Below are 21,823 nucleotides of genomic sequence, written 5' to 3' on the forward strand. Positions count from 1 at the left end.
GAGCCGGTGACCTCGGAAAGCTGTTGCACCATGATGGAGCATTTTGTATGCCGAGCATGCTGAGTAGCTGCCATCTGGCATCCATCTCCAAACTAACTTGTCTGGGGCCTCGGTTAGCTGGACGTCCCCCATGATATGCCAGACAGCCAAGTATTCTTGTAGGGTTGTTCGGGATAGCCCACCTTCGATCTCCCTTACCCATCTCCAGTGCTTCCTTCACTGTTTGGTAGGAGCGCTTGGCTTTATGGACCTTCTGGTGTATGAGGGGCGCGATGTCGAGGATGCATTCTCCATCTATCCACTTGTCCTCCCAGAACAAGGCCTGACGGCCATCCCCTAGCGACATAAAAGTTGAGGCTCTGAAGAATGTTTCACCTCGGGTGCCGTATGTAGTGGCAGCTGACTCTAGGCTCGATCGTGGTCAGTCTGTTGCAGCCACAACCATCGCGCTTGCAGCGCAAACCCCTACAGCTTGAGTAATTTACGAAACTAAAACACAGCTAGAGAGTAATTTGCGAGACGAATCTTTTAAGCCTAATTAGTCTATGATTGGACAATAATTTTCAAATAAGACGAAAATGCTACATTATATGTTAAACTTTACCAACTCCAACCAAACACCCCATAGATCGTGTGTAAGGAATAGTTAGTAGCTCTAAAGTTAGTACCCCTACTAGCTTGCTAGTAGGTGTCAAGTTTTGTTGGGCCCATCTGGAAGATGGTAACCTCGGCATACCTGTGAAACTCTGTTTGCTGTTAGTTCCCGGTATGAATGTACGGTCATTCATTTTGGAACTTGTGCTTCATCATTAGAAAAAGAGTGAAACAACATTTTTCAGAGCGTTGTAAATTTTCACTTTGATGCCAAATGGTATGCTGAAGTCTGTGCTTCCTTGTCCATTTGACGCTGCAATGCCCTCTGAAACTTTGCACAGTCCATATCGACTCTGTTTTTCAAGTGAACATCAGTGTTGCAGGCATTGATGGACGCATTTTCCTCAGGTTAAGTTGCTTCTGTAGTCTTACAAGTACAATCTGTAGTGTTATACTGTGATGGCTCATGAGCAAACATATATCGGACAGCTCTGTCAAGCCTAAACTAAACTCTTATTGCAGTCAGAGCCTGAAACTTTGCACGGTCGATGAATCCCCTCAACTCAGTTTTACAATAGGACACCAGTGATGGTGACGCATTCATTTTCCTAAGGGTAAGTTGCTTCTGTGTATTACTATTAGTACAATCTGTATTGTTACGCTTACACTATGATGGCTCATGAGGAAACACCAGCACAGCACAGCACAAGCCAAAAAAAATTACATGGAAGCTTAGCATGCACGCCTTTCTAAATTCTCAGCAGACAAAATCGTTGTCCTTGTTGAACATGGTGAGGTCTAACTCCTCCCAGTTGGTTCGCAGGGTGATGAAGAAGAGGACACAGTTCTGGCAGAGGAGACCACATATCTGGCCCATCCACAGCCCCTGCAACAGGCATTGTTACATCACTGGTGAGTAAACAAAAAAGATTCTCCCCGTTTGGCTGATAAGTCATGGCAGAAAGTACTGTTGGCTAATTTATTGTGAGAGAAAAATACTGCTGAATGGCTGGCAGATTCAAGTGTTTGTAGCAAGCATGAGATGCAAGAAATTCATTCAGAAGAAGAATATATATATATATATATATATATATATATATATATATATATATATATATATATATATATATATATATATATATATATATATATATATATATAGCTAGGAAGACTGCACATACATACAAATACCTTGGTTTGGAAGCCAAGCTTGAATCCAAAGAGGATAGCGAGGGGCAAGCCGATGACGTAGAAGGCCACGAGGTTGGTCCAGGCCGCGAGGTGCTGCCACCCACAGCCTCTGGCGACGCCCGACAGCACCCCCTGCGTGGAGTCGAGCACCACGGAGCCGATGAGCAGCGGCGTCATGGACGCGAAGGCGCTCGCCACGGCCTGGCTGCTGCTGAAGAGGCGCACCCACAGGTCGTGGCCGAGGCCCAGGAGCAGCAGGAACGCCACCCCCAGCATCAGGGACAGCGCCAGCGACACCGTCAGCGCCTTCTTCGCCTTGCCGATGTTCCGCGCTCCCAGCTCGTTGGACACCCTCGTGCTGATGAGTAGTGAGGAGTGTCAGCAGCAGCTTCATCAAGAAAGAAGATGTGGCATGCATCCAGCATGACAAATAATACCTGATGACAGCGGCGAAGCCATAGGTGATCATGTATGATATTGTTTCAGTGTTTTGGCTGTCAATTAGAAATATATAGCCATTGCAGTAAAGAAGACATGAAGATGAAGACAGGATTTCTAATCAAATTGTTGAAACATGCACTCATGCTTACCACATTGCAATGATGGAAGTGCTGACCTGAGACTCCGGCATCAGCCCTGCAAACAGCACCAGGAACTCGAACGACCAGTACTCAAAGCTGCAAATGCCATTTTTAATTATATATTCAGCGAAAACAAATCACCACGAATGTGAGTGTAGCTGACATCTGACAATGTGTGTGAGGAGGAGATCACACAGACTAACCAGACCATGACGGCGGAGGGGATGGCGAGCTTCATGCCAGGCAGGACATGTCGGAAGGCCTCGGTGGTGAGCCCCGGCCACGTCTCCCTGAACCTGTCCGACGCCATCACGTACGCCGCGAGCATGAGGAAGGACAGCCAGAGCGAGACGGAGGTGGCCACGGCGGCGCCGGCGAACCCCATGCCGAGCGCGTTGACGAGCGCGTGCGCGACGCCGATGTGCGCGGCCAGCGGGAGCAGCGAGAAGGCGACGAGCGGCGCCACCACGGACTGCGCCTGCAGGAAGCGGAGCGCGCACTGGATGAAGCCGTAGGCGAACAGCGCCGGGACCGAGTGGCGGAGGAAGTCCGCCGCCAGGCGCGACGTCCCCGGGTCCTGCCGCAGGAAGACCAGCAGCGGCTCCGAGTAGAGCCAGAGGAGGGAGACGGCGGCGGAGGCCAGCGCCGAGGTGAGGAGGGAAGCTTGCAGGTGCACGCCCATCGTCCGGTACGCTCGCGCGCCGTACCCTTGCCCGCACAGCGTCTCCAGTGAACCGCTTAGCCCGGTCTGTGCATGCATGCGCCATTCCCATCGTCAGAGTTCATTGCTCATCATATATATACTCACACTAACACTACTACCAAGCACCATGAGTTTACAGAATTCTGAATTTGTTTAAATTTGTTTGTTTGGCCCCAAAATGGAAGCAAGGGACCAGATTCAAATTTGTCCGGTCTAAGATTGTAAGGCCACTTCAATATATTTTTTGGGGTAATTTTTTTTTTTCGAGACCACGCCGTTGCGCATTTTTCATTAAGCAGGAGAAAGTTCAAATAACCAGCCAAACTAAACAAGCAAATGGTAACAACCGGTTACAAGGCACAAAACAAAAGCCCAACCGACGCTCCAGACAAAGAAAGAAGGGAGTTACATCTATGAAACAAGAAAGCTTCAAGAAGAGAAGCCCTAGATTGTGCTCAACAGGACGCCCAAGATGGCTGCACCCAGCCGACACCCACGTTCTGCCTCCTGGAACAAAGCTTCCACCAACCCAGGAGCTGAACTAGGAACCATATTGAAAGTCCGAGAATTTCTTTTCTTCCACAGCCTCCAGCCAGTTAGAAAGACCAAGGAATCGAAGCCTCTGCGCAGCGTCTTAGGGAGAACCTTTTGAACACGCAGCCACCAGCAGAGCACCGGCTCCTCAGTAACACTAAAAAGACCTAGGAGGTGGAGCCTGTCGAGGCAAAGATGCCAAACCTCGCAACTAAAAGCGCAGCCCAGAATAATATGATCCAAGGTCTCCGGTTCTTGATCACACATGACACATAAGTTGGTTTGCTGGAGACCATGCCTGAACCATCTGTCACCAGTCCAGCAACGCTCATGGAGACAAAGCCAAAAAAAAAAAAAGAACCGGACCCTAGTCGGCGCTGCTGTCTTCCACTATGATTTCTTTATATTATTTCTGAAGTCCACTATGATTTTGTTTGAAGTTTTAAAAACAAGACTAATATCATATATATATTAAGTGAGAAATGCTATACTCCACTTGAGTGATTCAATATCCATCAACACTCGATTTTTCTTCTCTTTTCTTCCTCTCCCTCTCTTCATCTTCAGCAAGCTTAAAAAGGGGGCTGGGAGAGGCAGGCAGGCTTGGCAGTGGAAATGAGAGAGACGGTGGCGAGGTGGAGGCGGCGGCGGCGGCGGTGAACGGTGATGCTGTTGGAGCAGGTGGTAGAGGAGGTGGCCGGACATGATTGGGGTGGGGGCGACATTGACCATGACGACGGAGGGGGAGGGAAAGAAAGAGGTCCTCACAGACACGGTAGAGTCTTGACGGAATTCCGAGATTGCGACCGCAGGACTCCGGTAAAACCCTACCTCGATGAGTGGGCGGCGGGCGACGGCGCATGGCACTGCAGTAAAAAAAATCGGGTGTTGCGAGAGCTCCCCACAACGAGTGATGGCTAGACATGCATATTCATTTAATTTAGGACATTCTTCAACCCTTGCTTTGCTATAATCGCTGAAGAAATAATCTGTGGTGCGTAAAAACCCTGTCAGTTTGCACTGCCATTTTTAGTTCAGACAAGCAGTGGCCTGCATGTTTAATTTCCTTTTGTTTTTTCCTTTTCTTTTCTTTTCTTTTTGGAAGGAGAATTTGCATTGGAATTAATTAAATGCTGGGTCCGTCGTCAATCTCGATCTAAAGTTGGATTAGTCGATATATATTGAATTTGAAACCGATCGGTGGCTCTCCGATCCGATCCAGATGATGACGTACGTACGTACGTACCATGAGCGCGATGCCGGTGACGGTGCCCCAGGAGTTGCCGAGCGTGGCGGCTGCGAGCTGGAGGTCGCCGAGGCGGCCGGCGTACATGACGGAGACGAGCGGGATGGCGTAGTAGGCCATGTTGGTGGTCACCATGGGCGCCGCGAAGGCCAGCTGCCCCCTCACCTCCGCCCAGTCCCACCCTGGCAGCGCATGATGATGCCTCGCCGATGACGCCGCCGCCTCTCCTGCAGCTTTCCACTCATCATCATCTCCATGGATGGCGAGGGTGAGGTTGAGGCGGCGGGGATCGTCACCGTTGCTGCCCGGCACCAGCAACGGAGCAGCTGCCTCCTCCTCGCCCATTGCTATTGCTACTAGTAGATGGACAGATAGATGGAAGAAATGCTAGCTTGCTTTGCTTGTCTGTACAGAACTATAGATATAGCAGCATCAGTTACAATTCCAATTCTATCGATGGCTTTTTGACTCAGCACTCTAAGTTAGCTCCGATCCTAGCGTATGGTTTGGCATCATGTGTGTTGTGTGTGCTCCGATCCGTTCGTTCGTCTCTACTCTGCACGCCAACCAACTGCAGTGCACTATATATAGGAATTCCCTACAGGCTATATATATAAAGCCACCAGCAGACCAGACGATGTCATCAGAACATGTTTAAGACACACTTGGTGGTCTCTGAAATCTGAATTGGTTATACGCTTGTTGCTCAGTCTCTCTGAATTTCTGAAACCACCAAGCAACCAATATAATAGGGCACACATATTTGCTGCCCCAACAACAGGTTACCACTGTACGTAAAATACAACCCAAACAACATCTAGTATCCACACCAGAACCAAACTCACCAACAGTAACTTTGCGCTGGCGGAAGCAACAACTTCCAGCAGTTATAAGAGGGCAGTGTAACCAGAAGTCAATTTGCCGTGCGATCCATGCGCAGAATGAGCAATCGGCAGACAACCCTCTCCCCTCCATTAGTACTATGAATATGGGAATGGAGGGAGCAAACAAGCTTTGCAGGCATATAGACTGTTGTCAACTGTGATAGTTGTATATTTGTATGGCATAGTGGTCCAACAGCAGCAGCAGCGTACATCTTCCAGCAGGTACAAGACTATACTATGGCAGTAGAAGAAAATGGCAGATCGTTATTCAATAATAACCCACAGAACTTCCGTTCCCTATACATATCTTCAAAGGCAGCAATTGCTTCTTTTTAAGAGAGTTACAACTAATCAACTTTCAATTGAATATCTTCAGAAACGCTCCATTTGTGCTGAGACTGGAACAACGAATCTCTCAGCCGATCCTTCAGTATATCTTGTTTCTGTTCTTGTTCACATTCTGGAGTAGCCCTCGTATTGCTCCATGAATGAGTCGTTGAACTTCTTGAAGCTCGACATGATGGCAGGGAAGTCTTCCTCAGCTGGAAGGATAGTTGTCCGAAGGTGGAACACCCTGTATTCAGAAAAGAAACAACAAATCGATCACTTCAGTAACGTCCTTCCAGATTTCCTACTCAGTTGTTATTTACAGATCACAGAAGAAAATCAAAGTAACATGTCTCAGAAGATACTTATAAGAATATAAATAACTGGATGAAGGTCAAGGGCAGCAGATTCAACTACGCTTCTTTTCTTTTTCTTTTTTTCTTTTTTGAAAAAAGCTACACTTCGTTCTCTTCATTTTTTCAGTGACATAAACGATATATATTCTGTTCTGAAGTCTTAAATTTATGAAACTTCATACATCACAGATAAGTCATCATATGAATAAATCACTTACCCTTCCTTTTGCCCAAAACCAGAGCCCGGAACAGTGGAAATTCCTGTTGCCTCCAGGAGCTTTAGACAGTAGAAAACGTCTGCTGCTTTGCCAGCTCTTTTTGCCGCCTCAATGGCTCTTGGTGGCAGCCTTATTTGGGGGAAAGAGTACATAGCTCCTGCAACAACACAATCAATTGCAAGAGAATCAAGTAAGCAATAACCATACTCTAATTGCTGCAAATCGACAAAGTTTAGAATTTTGATGCTACCTTCTGTGAAATTGCACACGACATTTCGGCAACTGTTGAAACCATCTGTCATCATGCGTGCTCTCCTCCTCAAAGATTCATGGACGGACTTGCTGCAACATCATTTGGAGCCACATCAAACATCAAGCTTAAGAATGTACAGAAAAAACAAATAAATATTCAGTATCCCGCATAGTTTCATTTTCTACTGAAATTGGATGCAGACTAACACTTCTGAGGGGCAGTATGTTTAACCTTTCAGCGGCGAACTTGGGGTATGAGATATCTCCAGGTTTCGGAGGGTTAACCATTACTCCCATCTGTAAAAGCCAAACTTATTCAGAACCCCCCTTTTTTCCAGAAGCAACTATTCAGAACTGCTTCGTAATTTAGTAAGCAAAGAAATGAAGCTTCAAGCAAATTAGCATAGCTTGAACTGAATTAGGTTAAGAAAATTGGTGTAGGTCCAAAGAATGAAAAAATACATATAGTAATAACCTGTCCAGCATTGCAGGTTAATGTGAACGAACAAACTTGTCAGTAAACGAACCACAAAAAATATTCCCATAACTATACTGATCCATAGAAATTTGTAGAATTTGCTTGATGCTTCATGAATAAAATCAGTGATTGACATAATTTGAATTTGCTTCTAATTTGAGGTCCCGAGATCAATCCAAACATATGTCGTTCCAAAACAGAGTACCGGGTTTATAGAAGGAAAAAATAATAAAGAATCAAACATTGAGCAGTGTTTCACTTACAAAAATTTGCCCAGGAACATTTGGACTCAGTGCTATTGATGCAACCTTGTAGATCTCATCTACTGTCTGCAAGCTCAAATCAACAAAGTGGTTAGCATCAGACCTTGAACATTATATTCAGAAAATGACCTTCAAAGTGCCTTTTTGTACAATAGAGTCTAACATAAGCCTTATTTAAGTGACTAGCTTGTTTAAAGGGAGAATCTTAACTGACAAAGTTTAAAGGTTTCCAGAGCGTTTAACACTACTCTGCAGTTTAGACTGGACAAGGAAACCAGTTGTAAATGTACATCGTGGTGGCATAAATATGTAACTCCAGTAGACCCTACTGATTACTCTAAAGTTTCTGAAAGTTTGTCAAAGGAGACTTTGGTAAAAGCAAGACATTGATGCAACAAATGTAATAATAGCACTCTAGTCAGTTGGATGGACCATTGGCCCAAATTGCATTGTGCAAGATATTCACAAGTAATGCCTTGTTTAGTTCACCCCAAAAACCAAAAACTTTCAAGATCCCCCATCACATCGAATCTTGCGGCACATGTATGGAGCATTAAATATAGATAAAAATAAAAACTAATTACACAATTTGCCTGTAAATCGCGAGATGAATCTTTTAAGCCTAGTTACTCCATGATTGGACAATGTTTGTTAAATAAAAACGAAAGTGCTACAGTATCATTTTCCCAAAAAAATTTGGAACTAAACAAGGCCTAAGAAAGTTAAACGGCACAGCATGGCCAATTAATTATACTGTGCAGTTTACTTAATGTGTTTGCAGCTGGGTGTGAACAATTCAATATTTTCGAATATCTCATTTACATCTTTTCATACACTCATTGTCTCATTGACTTGACATAGCTAGGAACTTTTCAATGATACTTGGGACAAGTGACATTCTGACATGCTGCAAATAATATTACCTTGGGAGGAAGATTTGTCATTTCAAAGTATCCACCACGTTGTCCACACTCTCCCCAGTTCCCTTTGGACACAGTGTGGAAAGAAACAAGCTGAAGCTCCCTGCTTAGTGGCGGGCCCATGTCGAACATAACCTGGAAAAAGTCGAGAAAGGCAACATCAGCAGCGAGTTTTGGAATTCCCAACAATCTTTTAGTGTACCATGTTAGATGGATAATCTTTTATTTTAGTTATTATATATTGTCCATATTTGGTTCCAAGGGATGTTTTGGTGAGCCCAAATATTATAGGATTGTCAGATGAAAACCATGCTTAAGTCAAGTTGCAACCATGAGTTCATGACAAAGAATCATTGGTCAGAAAACAAAAGTACCTTTCTTGAGCTTATAAATGGGCGCTCATCTTGAAAGACGTTCTGCTGATACACTTCATCTGCAAGCAGAACTAAGTTTTCATGGTAGCAAAATTGCAGAACTTCCTTTATATTCGGTTCACTAAGGCATTGGCCAGTGGGATTTCCTGGATTTATAATCACCATTGCTCGAACCTAAGCATCATAGATAAGGAAAAGAAAAAGATCAGAGCAGAATACATACATAAAAAAGGCCCCATTTTTACATGAGTAGTATTGAGTATTGACTATGTGATCATCAGAGTGGAATACACAAAAAAACGAGAGAGACCACATTTTTACATGAGTGGCATGACTATGATGGTTTCAAAAAGATAAAAAGAACCAAGAACTGCAAGAAGCTGAGATGATGTTTAGTGATCAATATTAATCATTAAGACCAAAATTCTACATGCTACCTGTTAGTTGTTTGGTGATCAATACCAAAGGTTCCTACAAGTTTGCTGGACATGACAAGTTGTTGAACTAAGGGGCATGATTTGAAGCCCATGGCACAAAATGTTCATGAGTGGTTCCACAAAGGAAATGCTGGAAGTAGCTCGATGAGACTAGAATCAGTCAATGATATGGTATTGACATTTTACTTGGTATCACTTTCTGTATCCATGTAAATGTAATGTAACTACGGATGGGCAAAGGCAAGCTCATAATGCGATGTGCAAAAATTGCAGAAATCATGTAGCAAGAGAAGGGAAATTTTGATTAGCACAATGATGACTAATAAAAGACTCACAGTGATTCCCTTCGACCGTGCCTCTGCCACTGTTTTTCGGATATTTACAAAGTCAAGGCTCCAGTTAGCCTCTTCTTCCAAGTAGTACGGGACCAGAGCACCACCATATAGGGCAATGGAAGCAGAATAAAGTGGGTATTGAGGAACAGGGACCAAGATCTGCCACAGAAGATTTATCAACAAAATTAGTCTTTACTCTTCAGTACGAATAGCATCACATCGATATGTGGAAAAAAAGACATGTTTTTGAAGAACAATCATACCCCATCCCTCTCGTTTCTGATGATGGTGTTCAGTATTTGCATCACACCTTTGCTGGCACCGTCTGTCAGGTAAATGAGTTCTGGATCACTGCAGTAAGCAGAGCATAGAAGCGTTAGAGATAAAATGGTCTACAGCTCTGATAAAATTAATTTTCAGCAGTCCTTTCTAAAAACATAAAAATTTCTCGGCAGTATCAACGTCGGATATCCATCACGCTTGTAGATGAAGTCAGCAACTTCCTTCCTAATTCCAGGGATACCACGGGAATCACTGTACGCACCTGATGGTCAGATGAATACCTTGGTCAGACAGAGTACTCATAATCTCATATGACTGAACCTACGACATCACATACAACTGATAAAAGTTGCTTGTTTTTTCGATTATTATTATTCAGACTGCAAAAGGTTTGATACTTTTATGAACCTTGTAGGAAGACAACATTAATCAGGATATGGATATGATAATTCTAGAAGACCTAAAGCCAATGGCTCTTGTTCCCCCCCCCCCCCCCCCCCCAAAACAAGGTCACTGTATATGGTAACGCACCTAGACCGCCCTTAGCCATGGCGAGGTAGTGCTTGGCCCTAGCGATGGCATCCGCCGGGAACATGAGGCCGACGTGGGGATCATCGAGGAGGAACGGAGCCTGGCACAGCGCCACCACCTGCGCACGGGATGCAGTAGTCACACAATACAGGGTTTAGTCGTCGGGGTAAGAATAGAATAGATAGAAGGCGTCGAACAACCAACACCGCGAGGATGCGATGCGAAGCGGAGATGGATGGTCCTGACCTGGCGCCCGAAGGTGAGCGGTTTCTGGCCGAGAGCATGCGGGTTGCCGACGTTGGTGAAGATGATCTTCTTGCCCTCCTTCTGGAGCTCGGAGGCGCGGAGGTAGAGCTCCCCGCGCACCGCGTACTGCACCTTCTTGACGTTCTCGTTCAGCTCCTCGTAGTCCAGCGGCTTCCTCGCCATCTTGCCCCGCTGCCGTCACTCCTCCGCCGCCGCCGCCGTTCCCCTTCCTCCTGCGTGGAGTGGCGGGTGGACTGGACTGGATGGATGAGTCACGGGAGAGAATGGGGAAGGCAGGTGGGGACGAAAACCAGGAAGCAGGGGAGCAGGTGAGGATTTGTACTCACTCACTCTACTGCTGTGCTGACTGCTGCCTCGTGCGTCTGCGTGTGGGTGGAGAGAGATTTGGAATATGGGCTTGTCGCGTTGCGGCCGTGCAGATTGGATAATGAGAATGGATGGATTAGCATTTTCTGGGCAACCAAATTGGCGCGAGAATTTTGGCCACTGGTTGGGTTATCGCCTCGCCCGGTCCGCCATGCGGTGGAGAAGCCCCCGCCGACGAGACGACGAACCGTGCAATGCCAATTGCCAATAATGAACAGCAGCAAACTTCCAGCCAACTTCCTTTCTGAAGCGCCAGATCATCCAACTTTTTGCTTTTGCGATTGCTACCCAAACAAACAAAAGTGTCATCACGATTCACAGCACTGAATTGCCCCATCAGCGTGAACCACGGCAACAACAGTCCACTGGCACTGATGAGAACGAAGCTTGTTCAGAAAACTTCAGACAGGAATTAGAGGGAACATTGGTTGTAGCTAATGCTATACAGTAGTACTCTGCATAGTCTCTCTCTCTTTCTTTCAGAAGAGTATATGCTCAGTTTGCGATAGGAATTTCAGGGAGGCATCTTTCGGAACGTAGGAATGATAAAACACAGGAAAAGAAAAAAAAAAGGAATAGAGTAGGAATGCAAGTGAAAAATAATGGAATCGGAAACATAGGAATTTTTCATATCTAGGTGTTTGGGTAGGCAAAGGAGAAACACACGAATCTTAAAAGGAATTTTAGGAGCAAAAATAGAGGTTCTTGTTTTCTTAATCAACTTAATTATTTTATTCCACTACCTTGATTAGACACAAACTGCTCCCATGAATCCATTGTTTGCCTTATTCCTTGTGCATAGAAATTTTTCCATGAGGTCTAAGTGGATTGTTTTTTTCCTATTATTTTCCTATGGAATTGAAGGGAAAGAAAAGTTTTCTTTGGAATTTCTATGAACAATTTCTACCAACCAAAGGCTGCTATAGGAATTCGATCCATAGGTTTTTGAATCCTTTGTTTTTTTCCTCAGGAGCTCTTATTGTGCCACATGGTACCACGACAGATATTTGTTACCAAACATGATCCTACCACTTAGACCTTTTTGGAAGGATATGGATGGAGGGGCTTTAGGTCCTACACTGTTTATTTAAAGAAATATAAAAAGCTGGGAGTACAAATACGTGGAGATTCAAGAGACAAAGAAAGAAAGGAAGAAAATGGACAAAGCAACATATGGACAAGATTTTGGATCCATAAAGAAAGAGGTGCTGCTTTTCTTGATGTCGCTGTTAAAGTGAGCAAGGACAATTCTTTTTTGAGTAACATCTTACTCTCTTGTACATTTTCTTGTAGTTTTTTGAAAAACTTGTCATTCCTTGCTCACCATATTGTCCAACACAACAACATTATTGCATTCATGAAGAAGGTAGAATTAAGTTGATCTTTCAAATAGCTCATAATGTGGAAACTCGCTTGGGTCGGTATGGTTATTTATATTTAAAAGGATAGTATAGGGAGAGATGGCCTGCACTTTCTTCCACTTGGAGTGAGCAAAGGGCGCAGTCATATGAATCAAGATGCATGTTCTTTCGTTTTAAGATATTCCTTGTGCTTAGTCTAGCTTTGATGAGGATCTAGACATATAATGTGTTTTGGCTGACCGATAGATTCCCATAACTATTTCTGCGTTGTATGTGCCTTTGTCCAACCAAGGCCTTGCATGCATTAGAGGAGAATCCCCCCTCCCCGCAAATGTAGGCTCAGGTGTCCTCTCCATCAAATAAGATTGTTTCTTACGTCATAGCTAAGAGGGTCTATAATTGAGTAAAAGCTAGTTCTCAGAGACATAGATAAAACAATTTAGTGATTTGATCTTGTTGGAAGACTTTGCTGACTGGTAGAGACTTGTTCTTTACAAAGGAGTATAGCTCTGGGGAAGTGTTTTTCAAAGCCTCAACATTCCATTTGTCTTTTCAAAAGAAGATACTCAGCCCATTGCCTTAGTTTTACCGATGGAATGTCCAATCTGTCGAAGAACTTATGAAGGTTAATGAGCATCATGGCTCTATTGTGTTTCTCAAGGATGCCACTTAACTTCAATTATGTTGCCCCAAACTTTACAAATAATCATTTTTTTCCTAAGAGTTGAGTTGACTGTCCTTTTGCCATTGTGTGTTCCCTTTTGCTTCCACCGTCTCGTGTTCTTGTGCCTCTTAGTCCACATTCTCTTGGAACAATCATCATGTCCATACTCTAACTCATAATCCAAAAAATAATTATCTTCACTCTCATTGTCTTTGGAACTAACTTTGTTAACATCTTCATGGATAAATATATGTTGATCAATCCTTTTTATTATTCACATCAGTGTAGAACACACATGCAATTTCTCACCATGATTCTTTAGCACATAATTAACTCTCTCTGGGCTCAAAACTTTTGGCAAAGATGACATTGGATTGACTACTATGTCGTCCCAGTTAGCAATGCAAGCAATGTCTTCATCGTCAAAGAACACAACCAAAGTCTCGGGTCTACCAACCACAAATGCCATCACATTGTTGTCATGGTCCTCTGGAATCACTCTAAGCCCATCTTCTAACGTCTTCCCTGGTAACAACCAGTAAACCTTCAAACTTGGATTGTGTTTGTATTGTTACTCCCGTTGGAAGTCCTCAAACCACAACGTCAACCAAGTGCTTTTGTCAACATGATCAAACCATGATATCTTTTCATCGGCATACAAACGAAGATAACCATACCCAACAAAAAATCCACCATGGTGAACCTCAACCATGAACTCTTCACTACCATCGCCTACATACGCAAAAACATTATCTTCTCAACACCAACCCCCCCCCCTAGAAACTGCCCCAAAATTGACAATCTCACAAAGTCAATAGCGAGTATTGCAAACCCAACATTATGCGGCGACCCCTATGAGTACAAAATCTAAGAAAAGCCTAGAGATTAGGGCTTCATCAACCCACCGTACAAAGGTTCCGCATCGCGTTTCTCTTGCAATCATGTCACCATCCTTCTCGATTGTCATGGCGTGCTTGTCTAGTGTTGGTCCCTTCTTCTCCAATCTCCTTCATGTGTGGACCGCCTTTGTGGCGATGCCTGTAGCAAAGCACCTTCGAGTTCTCCACCGGAAGCGGAGAAGGTGAAGAGTCAGATCGGGAATGGCTAACGATTAAAGACTTCCATAGATAGGAGGACTATTACACAAAATTGTACAACGACTTGGCTTCCTGGTTGAGGCATGCACGGTGGCAAGCCATGTAGGCACTATGTTGTTCCACACCTGATTGGACATTAATGGGTCCCAAACATTGGTTAGGGACCAAAATGATGCAATTTATGAGTATGGTACAAGAACCGACATGACACACCCATACAAGCATTATTGTTAAATATATTTTCTCCCTCTCTCTTTTCTTCCAGAGAATGTTACGTTTGTGGTAGGAATTTCATTGTTCCTCATGGCACCACAAGTATTTGTTCCAGTCAAGACAGATCGATACACATTGTTTGTAAGTTTGTTACCAAACAAGATCCTACCACTTGACTTCAATTATTATGTTGTCCCAGGCTTTACAAAGCAAAGCTGTGTGCGTGTCCTGTCCCCGGATATTTACATTTTGGCAGCGCCATCCGACATTATTTTCCTCTATTTTTTTTCTTGTTTTTTCTCCCCACTACGAAGCAACATCAACTACCCTGACCCCATTGTTGGTTAAGTTACATACAATCCGACATTCACAAGAGGTGAAAATGCGATTGAAACGGGACGCTTCATTTCGCGGATGAACAGAGGGGCAGGCATCCGTCCCGTGCCCACCGATTTGGAAATAAATTCCTGTCGTTGTGCCTGTCAGGCAATGACAGGAACAGCAGCTATATACAATCGGATGATGATTCACCTGGCTGCAACAGGAGAAATGTTTACCCATTGCAGCTGCAACTGTATCTCCCCGCTCTCGACGTTCTTGAGCCGGAGGATCATGTCCTGCACGAACTTGCCATTCCTCCAGCACACGTGGCTCTCGTCGGCGAGGCAGTTCTTGGTGCTCGGCCTCACGGACCTGATGATGGCGCCGTTCCTGATCTCCTCTGGGTTCATGTTCACCGCCTCTATCAATGGTGCGACGTCGATCTCCGCGTCTCCCATCGGGTCATCTCTGCTGAATGTGTCCTTGTCAAACACCTCCTGTATGCAGCAATGTGCATCACAAGATATATATAGATAAATGTGTGTGAGTCGTACTCATGGTATATATATATATACTCAGAAAAGGAATACATTGTACTACATGGCAATCTATATATATATATATATATATATATATATATAGAATGCATGCATGGAAACAAACAAAATCGATCTGCTGCTCACTCACAAGCTTGAGTGGTTGGCTGGGATCTGTGACGGTCAGAGTTAGCTCCTCATGCCAGATGGGGTTGACAGATCTCTTCTTCACGCTTGTCTTCAGCTTCTGCATGCACATCATAAAACACAACATTATCTACAGTATAATCAAACGCTAAGGAATCAACAATGCCAAAAAAAGCTGGATACTCCTAGATGGAACAAAAGTTAAGAATCCAACAAGAACACAGACCTTCTTGCCAAGTCGTAAGACAACATAAGGATCACTGCCTCTTGCGTCGCGGTAGGCAAGGTTGATCCCTCGGACCACCCGGACTTTCAAGAGGCCTACCAATCCGTCCATAATTGAATCAAGTGTTGCTTTAGATCCTGTAGATTAGAAGTTAGCGTGCTAAATTACAAATAAAGAGAGGAGTGTGGGACGAAGAAGGCGCCTAATTCGATCAAAGAATTAGACGACTTCTTACGTCCCTTGCCTCTCACTAGAGTTGTGTGTGCTGTTTTGCGTCCTTGTTTTCGTCAACCTAAATAGTTTGCCCAAGCAATGGGAGTCTAAACGGGAGCCACCTCAACCGTAGGAGGCTAGTTTGCCATTTAATCTGTGGCCTGAATTGCTAGTTTGCAAGCAGCCAGCCAAAAGCTTCCGACCGGGTTTACTAATTTTAGGACGAATAATGGCAATGTCTTCTTTTTTCTTTTTTGGAAACTTAGTTATATATGATTCCTCTTTTGTTTTTTCAAGTACACATACAGAAGAAGCTTTGTTAGCTATAGGTTGGAATGTGTAAGCTTGAGGGGCAAGGGCGTTAGGGTTCCTGCACCACCTGGCTGCTGCGAAGATGGCATTGCGACAGGCGAATCATGGTGTTGATGCAAAACTGATCTGCAAACACAAAGGGCTAATACCCGATTCAAATGTTAAGGCGTGCCAGCCGATTTGACCTTACTATCGGCAAAGGTGATAACTCGAATACTTTAGTCCTGACAACAGCGATGCGCCCGGATGTCACGGCTAAGAGGTACTCACGCGGAACTTGAGAACACGCCGAGCTTAAGTCGACGAATTCTTAAGAACTCGTAATAAAAAGGAAAAAGTATGACGAAGTCGTCAAAAAGTAGATGCTGGAATATGAGTAAAAACGTGTGTTTGATTGATTGATAGATAGATCATTACAAGGCCCTAGGGTCTATATTTATACCCTGCTCAAAGAGCTACAACCAGACACGATTAGAATTCGAATTCCAAATTACACGGAATCCGTATACAAAACGATGTAAATAATTAAGGAAATAACAAAACTATCCCTCGTGACAAACCGAAACTCCTCCACATAACGACTGGCAGCTTCCGGACTCCCTCTTTGCATCATCGGCAGACCCTTTGCCATAGTCATCGGCAGACTTTCTTATCTAGCCATCGGCACAATATTACTGCCTGTAGACTTAGTCACGTTCAACTTCTCCCTCATCGGCAACCATCCTCATCGGCAACTCACTTTGTAAACATCGTACTGCCACCTTATCCTGCCATCCTAGACACGTGCCCAAAAACGATGTCAACACATGCCCCCTAGTTTCGGAGTATAAAACTATTAATGCTCCGAAATTCTCTGCAGTAATGATGCCTTTTCCCGCAATTAATGCTCCTAATCTAGTAACCGACAACCTCAATCTGAACAACTCTGATCCTATTCTTCCGCAGATTCCTCGAAATCCCTAACTTCCTAAACGGACATTTTTTCTCAACCGTACATCGGCAACAATACCGTTACAAAGATCTGTCGATGTTCTGACCAGGATATTCGCACAAACGGTTACTTCCCCTCTATCCGCCCATCGGCAATATGACCGTTATAGAATATTGCCGATGGACCGACCAGGAGATCTCGCACAGTAAAATATCTTCAGATAATGACCGCTTCCCGTCAAATCACCTGCACAATCCCTGGATTACCGTGCGAACAGTTACCATATCCACCTGAGTACCCTCGGATTTCTCGGATGTGGCAAAGAGATAAGTCGGATTTGCCCTTGCCCATTTTGTCCTATAAATAGTTCCTTCTCGGGTACTCCTTCCCTATCACACCATTCTACTACCCAACTTTACTTTTCCAGCGGCGGCGCCACCAAAAACTCCCAAGGTCTCCGACAAGTACTCTTCTTCATCAACTCCGGCGCCTTCAAACGCTTCCTTCGCAGCAAGATGGCCGTCGGCTTCGTCGTCCCTGAGGTCAAATCTCCACCCCGTCTTCTGTATTTTTCTTCATATCCCTGTTCACTCGCAATTCATTTTACTGAATATCTTCCTTTTCTTTCCTCTTTGTATTTCTTTTTACGCCCAAAACCACTAGGAATTGTCCAACAAAATTGTCATCCCCACCGATCAACCACACCTTCAATGCCTCGGCCCTCTAGGGGACCCAGATCCAACTGACCTTATCAACGCAGAAACCAACAGGATCCCCTTCAGAGCCGAAAATTTTTCCTTAGATTTGTGGAAAGACACCTTCCGTTCTTGGCCCAGCCCAACTGTAGGGTGGAAAGACTGGTTCTTGAGGGTCAGCAACTCTAATGAAGTTCAGTGGGGTGAAAGGAAGCTAGCCCAATGCATTAGATTGTCCATTGCCGATATGCATAGGAACGAGTCACTGCTGATAGCTGCATCCTACTTTTGGTCAGACACCCTCAATGCTTTCGCCTTTGGCCACGGCCCTGCTTCTCCTACCCTTGCCGATGTAGCCATGCTTACTGGTCTAGATATATCTTCTGCCGATAGCACCCACTTTTTTGATACTACCCCTAGTGCCAAAGTGGAGACTCGCGCTATCGGCGGTTGGTCAGGGTACATTCAGAAGTACCGTGGGAAAGGATCTGTCACCATAAAGGAACAAACCACCTTTCTGAACATGTGGCTGGACAAGTTTGTATTCTGTGGTCGATCGGCAGGACCAACTTCCGTTTATCTATCGGCAGCGGAGAGACTGGCTAACGGTGGCCAATTTCCTCTCGGCCGATACTTGCTTGGCGCTGTTTACCACCTTCTCCATCAGGTAGCCCAGAAACTCCTGCTTGGCCAGTCCATCTGCAACCTGGGAGGCCCCTGGTGGTTTATTAACATGTGGCTCAATCTGCATCTGCACAAGCGTCTCAACTTCAACCTGTTCACACAGCGTTTCCCAAGAGATATAGCTGAAAACCATGTAATGGGTGAAGAGGAATCGGCAACATGCGCCCCCTTGAACTTTGGCGAAGCTGTCATAGTTCTGCCTGGTTCAGGGGGTAATCCAGATCAGATCGGCCGATTCTTCCAAACTCTGTATGAGGGTTTGGCCAGAGACGAACGACCATGGCTGGCTTATGATGACCCAGATAGCATGCTCCCTCTGACCTTCAATCCATTTGATGAAGCTCTCGACAGGGACAATGAGGCGATGATGGCAATTGTGACTCCCAGAATCATTCCAGTGAATTTCTTTGGTAGCCCAAAAACCTCCCCTCAGACTTATGAATTTTACAATCCATCGGTATTAGCTCGCCAGTTAGCTTTCGGCCAGTTGCCGATTGCACTTCCTTATGCCGATGTGATAAAACCCAGAGAAACTATCAACAACCTTCTTGAGTGGACTCGAGTAGCCCAACTACCACCAAACGCCGATACAGATGTAGATCTGTCAGAATGGGTTCCGGCTGCTTTTATCACTCAGGCATACAAGTTATGGTGGGTAGAATGGAAAGAGCATCTATTCTTCAGATCGGCCCTTTCATACCGCGGCATGATCGACTCCGAATACGAAGTTCCCGTTGACACTGTAAGCATCTTTTACCGATGTTCTATTTTCTCAATATCACTTCCATCGGTAGCTTACCCTTATGTTCCTTTTGCAGGTTGACAACATCCCTTCATCGGTTAGCAGGAGCGGCAAGCCGATTGACTTGTTTCCATCAGGCCCGATTTCCTCAATCGGCTACAATGCTCCCACTCTGGCTTCCATCGTGCATCGGGGTGTGCGCCTCAGGAAAGTCACCACCAGGAGAACCAGACATCACCAACGGTAGCTGCTCCCACTCTGGCGCGGGCTTTCAAGGCAATTTATCAAATCTTTTCCTTTTGCGCTGACTATCTTTCTATCGGCTTTATTTATACTTATAAACCCTTGTTCGTTATTGCAGCAAACCAGTGCATCGGCAAAGGTCACACGCCAAGGTGCCGATGCCCCCCAGTCCAGCCAGTCAAAGAGAAAGGGCACCACAGGTGCTAAGACTGGAACAAAGCGCCAGAAGGTAGCAACTCCCCCTCCTCCTCCGGTGTCTCCAATTCTGGTGGAGTCTTCTCCTTCTTCTCCAGAAGCCCAGCCACAGCAAGCGCCGTCTCCCCAACCTATGCAGGAAGCACCACAGATAGAAGAACCCCAGCAGGAAGGACCTCAAACAGAAGGTACATCAGCTGATGTGGGTGAACAAACAACTGGCCCGGTGGGTCCAATTATACCATCGGCGGTTCTCCCGATTCAGACAACCATTGTTCCTCCTCCAGGTAACATACTTTAATAATACCGCTGCCGATGAACTTATTCTCATTTAGTCTCATAACTCCTTTTGTCTTCTTTCAGTTGATATTGTTCCATCGGCAATCTCAGCCGATCAACCTGTAGTTCCATCGGCAACTTTGGCCGATCAGCCTGCAGCTCCGTCAGCACTTCTCAGTCAAAGACAAGAGATCGCCTTGAAGCAAGTAAGTCACCGTTTACCGTTAGCATTATCTGCCGATTCTCTGAATATGAGCTAACTTTGCTTTCCCTCCCAGGGATAAGATTCTCCCGATAGCCTGTTCTCCTTCGCCATCGATCTCTCTGAAGAAGAAGGTGAAGAAGCAAGCTTTTCTCAGGCAGTCGGCATTACATCGGCAGAGATCAGGGTCAGGCTGGAAGAATTGTCAGCTCTCCTTCACCAGGACACAGCGCAATTGGTTGATGATTCCGACCCTACCAAGACCCTGTTCAGAACTCTCAGAGGCCAAATCCCAGCCGATGTTGAAGAAATCCTGTTCCAAGCCGCTCATCTGGAGAGTCGCCAACCGCAGTACCAAAGAGCTTCTCGGCGTCTTGCCGATAGAGCCGCTCAGACTCAACTCTCCGATGAAATGAGGAAAGAGAAGCTTTTGACCGATGAAAAGCACAAGAACATCGGTATCCTGAGATCTTCTGGAGACGCACTGAAGCAGAAGATATCCGATCTATCGGCAAGAAGAGAGTCCCTGTTGGCGGAGCTCAAGGAAGTAGAGAACGCCCTGTCCCAAGCCCAACAGGAAGAGAGCCAACTACCAGAGACTATCAGGCTTCTTGAGCGCGAGCGAAACGCTCATGGTCGCAAGGCACTTCAACTGAAGAAGAAGCTGAAGCCGATAGAAGGTTCTGCTGATGATGACATCAAAGAGATAGAAGCAGCCAACCAAATTCGGCTACGCGCTATATCGGCAATCCAGGCGCTGCTCAACACATAGAGTTTCCATCGGCAACTCGTCTTCGCTCTTCTGTACTTTTAGTTTCTTTACTGTCTTGGTCTGGCCGATAGGACTGTTATCGGCATCTTTTGAAACATTAAATCTGGCTCCAGATACGCTTTAATCCAGCCGATAGGAGTGTTATCGGCATTTAAACTTTTATGCATCGACCCATATACTAGGGTAGTACTTCTTTAAATATTTGCCATTTAATGCTCTGGGAAATTCAACTCCTTCGAGGGTTTCTAGAATGTATGCATTACCAGGAGCCGATCGATTTATCCGATAAGGACCCTCCCAGTTAGGAGACCACTTTCCAAACTTCGAACTTTTAGTTCCGATTGGTAAAATTAATTTCCATACCAAATCCCCATCGGCAAACTCTTTAGCCCTCACTTTCTTATCATACCATCTAGCAACTCTCTTCTTATTCTCTTCTATACTCATTAAAGCTTTTAACCGATGCCCTGCTAGATCATCCAATTCATCGGTCATCAAAGTGACATAATCATCGGCGGTTAATTGATCTTGAAAAGATAATCGCCTAGATCCAGCCTTAATTTCCCAAGGCAACACCGCATCATGTCCATACACCAATTGATAGGGTGACACCTTAGTTGATCCATGACAAGCCATCCGATAAGACCACAATGCTTCATTTAATAATGTATGCCACCGCTTAGGATTTTCTTCGATCTTCCGTTTAATAAGCTTGATAATTCCTTTGTTAGATGCTTCGGCCTGCCCATTGGCTTGAGCGTAATAAGGAGAAGAATTCAACACTTTGATCCCCATACCGATTGCGAATTCATCGAACTCCCCCGATGTGAACATAGTGCCCTGATCGGTAG

General features: G+C 45.0%; 3 protein-coding genes across 4 annotated transcripts; all 3 read right to left on the bottom strand.

Moving 5' to 3' along the window:
- LOC8081602 (protein DETOXIFICATION 18) lies at positions 1,146-5,736 on the bottom strand. The gene is made up of 6 exons (XM_021453284.1): positions 4,850-5,736; positions 2,570-3,114; positions 2,376-2,462; positions 2,223-2,279; positions 1,786-2,143; positions 1,146-1,480 (listed from the first exon to the last, which is right to left on the bottom strand). Exons 1-6 carry the CDS (start codon positions 5,192-5,194, stop codon positions 1,352-1,354), a joined length of 1,521 nt encoding a protein of 506 aa, XP_021308959.1. The 5' UTR covers positions 5,195-5,736; the 3' UTR covers positions 1,146-1,351.
- LOC110432565 (glutamate--glyoxylate aminotransferase 1-like) lies at positions 5,875-11,135 on the bottom strand. 2 transcript variants are annotated; one of them, XM_021453283.1, is made up of 12 exons: positions 10,753-11,134; positions 10,507-10,624; positions 10,156-10,237; positions 9,957-10,044; positions 9,694-9,852; positions 8,922-9,095; positions 8,551-8,682; positions 7,628-7,693; positions 7,119-7,183; positions 6,885-6,976; positions 6,635-6,791; positions 5,875-6,307 (listed from the first exon to the last, which is right to left on the bottom strand). In XM_021453283.1, exons 1-12 carry the CDS (start codon positions 10,933-10,935, stop codon positions 6,187-6,189), a joined length of 1,437 nt encoding a protein of 478 aa, XP_021308958.1. In that variant the 5' UTR covers positions 10,936-11,134; the 3' UTR covers positions 5,875-6,186. The 2 variants fall into 2 exon arrangements, with proteins under 2 accessions (XP_021308958.1, XP_021308957.1); XM_021453282.1 differs by having other exon boundaries at positions 6,635-6,976; positions 10,753-11,135.
- LOC8054510 (GTPase activating protein 1) lies at positions 14,617-15,965 on the bottom strand. The gene is made up of 3 exons (XM_002461270.2): positions 15,705-15,965; positions 15,483-15,578; positions 14,617-15,292 (listed from the first exon to the last, which is right to left on the bottom strand). Exons 1-3 carry the CDS (start codon positions 15,813-15,815, stop codon positions 15,002-15,004), a joined length of 498 nt encoding a protein of 165 aa, XP_002461315.1. The 5' UTR covers positions 15,816-15,965; the 3' UTR covers positions 14,617-15,001.

Source organism: Sorghum bicolor, chromosome 2 (assembly GCF_000003195.3).
Source record: "Sorghum bicolor cultivar BTx623 chromosome 2, Sorghum_bicolor_NCBIv3, whole genome shotgun sequence".
In the NCBI taxonomy this organism is placed as follows: domain Eukaryota; kingdom Viridiplantae; phylum Streptophyta; class Magnoliopsida; order Poales; family Poaceae; genus Sorghum; species Sorghum bicolor.

What these genes read in the sequence shown, in the direction of transcription:
- LOC8081602 (XM_021453284.1), bottom strand. Translation starts at nt 5,194, where the DNA reads ATGGGCGAGGAGGAGGCAGCTGCTCCGTTGCTGGTGCCGGGCAGCAAC. An exon ending in TCACCGGCATCGCGCTCATG is followed by an intron (nt 3,115 to 4,849) that starts GTACGTACGTAC and finishes ATGCATGCACAG; the next exon opens with ACCGGGCTAAGCGGTTCACT. An exon ending in ACTTCCATCATTGCAATGTG is followed by an intron (nt 2,280 to 2,375) that starts GTAAGCATGAGT and finishes TCTAATTGACAG; the next exon opens with CCAAAACACTGAAACAATAT.
- LOC110432565 (XM_021453282.1), bottom strand. Translation starts at nt 10,935, where the DNA reads ATGGCGAGGAAGCCGCTGGACTACGAGGAGCTGAACGAGAACGTCAAG. An exon ending in CGCTCACCTTCGGGCGCCAG is followed by an intron (nt 10,625 to 10,752) that starts GTCAGGACCATC and finishes TCCCGTGCGCAG; the next exon opens with GTGGTGGCGCTGTGCCAGGC. An exon ending in CATGGCTAAGGGCGGTCTAG is followed by an intron (nt 10,238 to 10,506) that starts GTGCGTTACCAT and finishes TCTGACCATCAG; the next exon opens with GTGCGTACAGTGATTCCCGT.
- LOC8054510 (XM_002461270.2), bottom strand. Translation starts at nt 15,815, where the DNA reads ATGGACGGATTGGTAGGCCTCTTGAAAGTCCGGGTGGTCCGAGGGATC. An exon ending in TCTTACGACTTGGCAAGAAG is followed by an intron (nt 15,579 to 15,704) that starts GTCTGTGTTCTT and finishes ATGTGCATGCAG; the next exon opens with AAGCTGAAGACAAGCGTGAA. An exon ending in CCAGCCAACCACTCAAGCTT is followed by an intron (nt 15,293 to 15,482) that starts GTGAGTGAGCAG and finishes TGCTGCATACAG; the next exon opens with GAGGTGTTTGACAAGGACAC.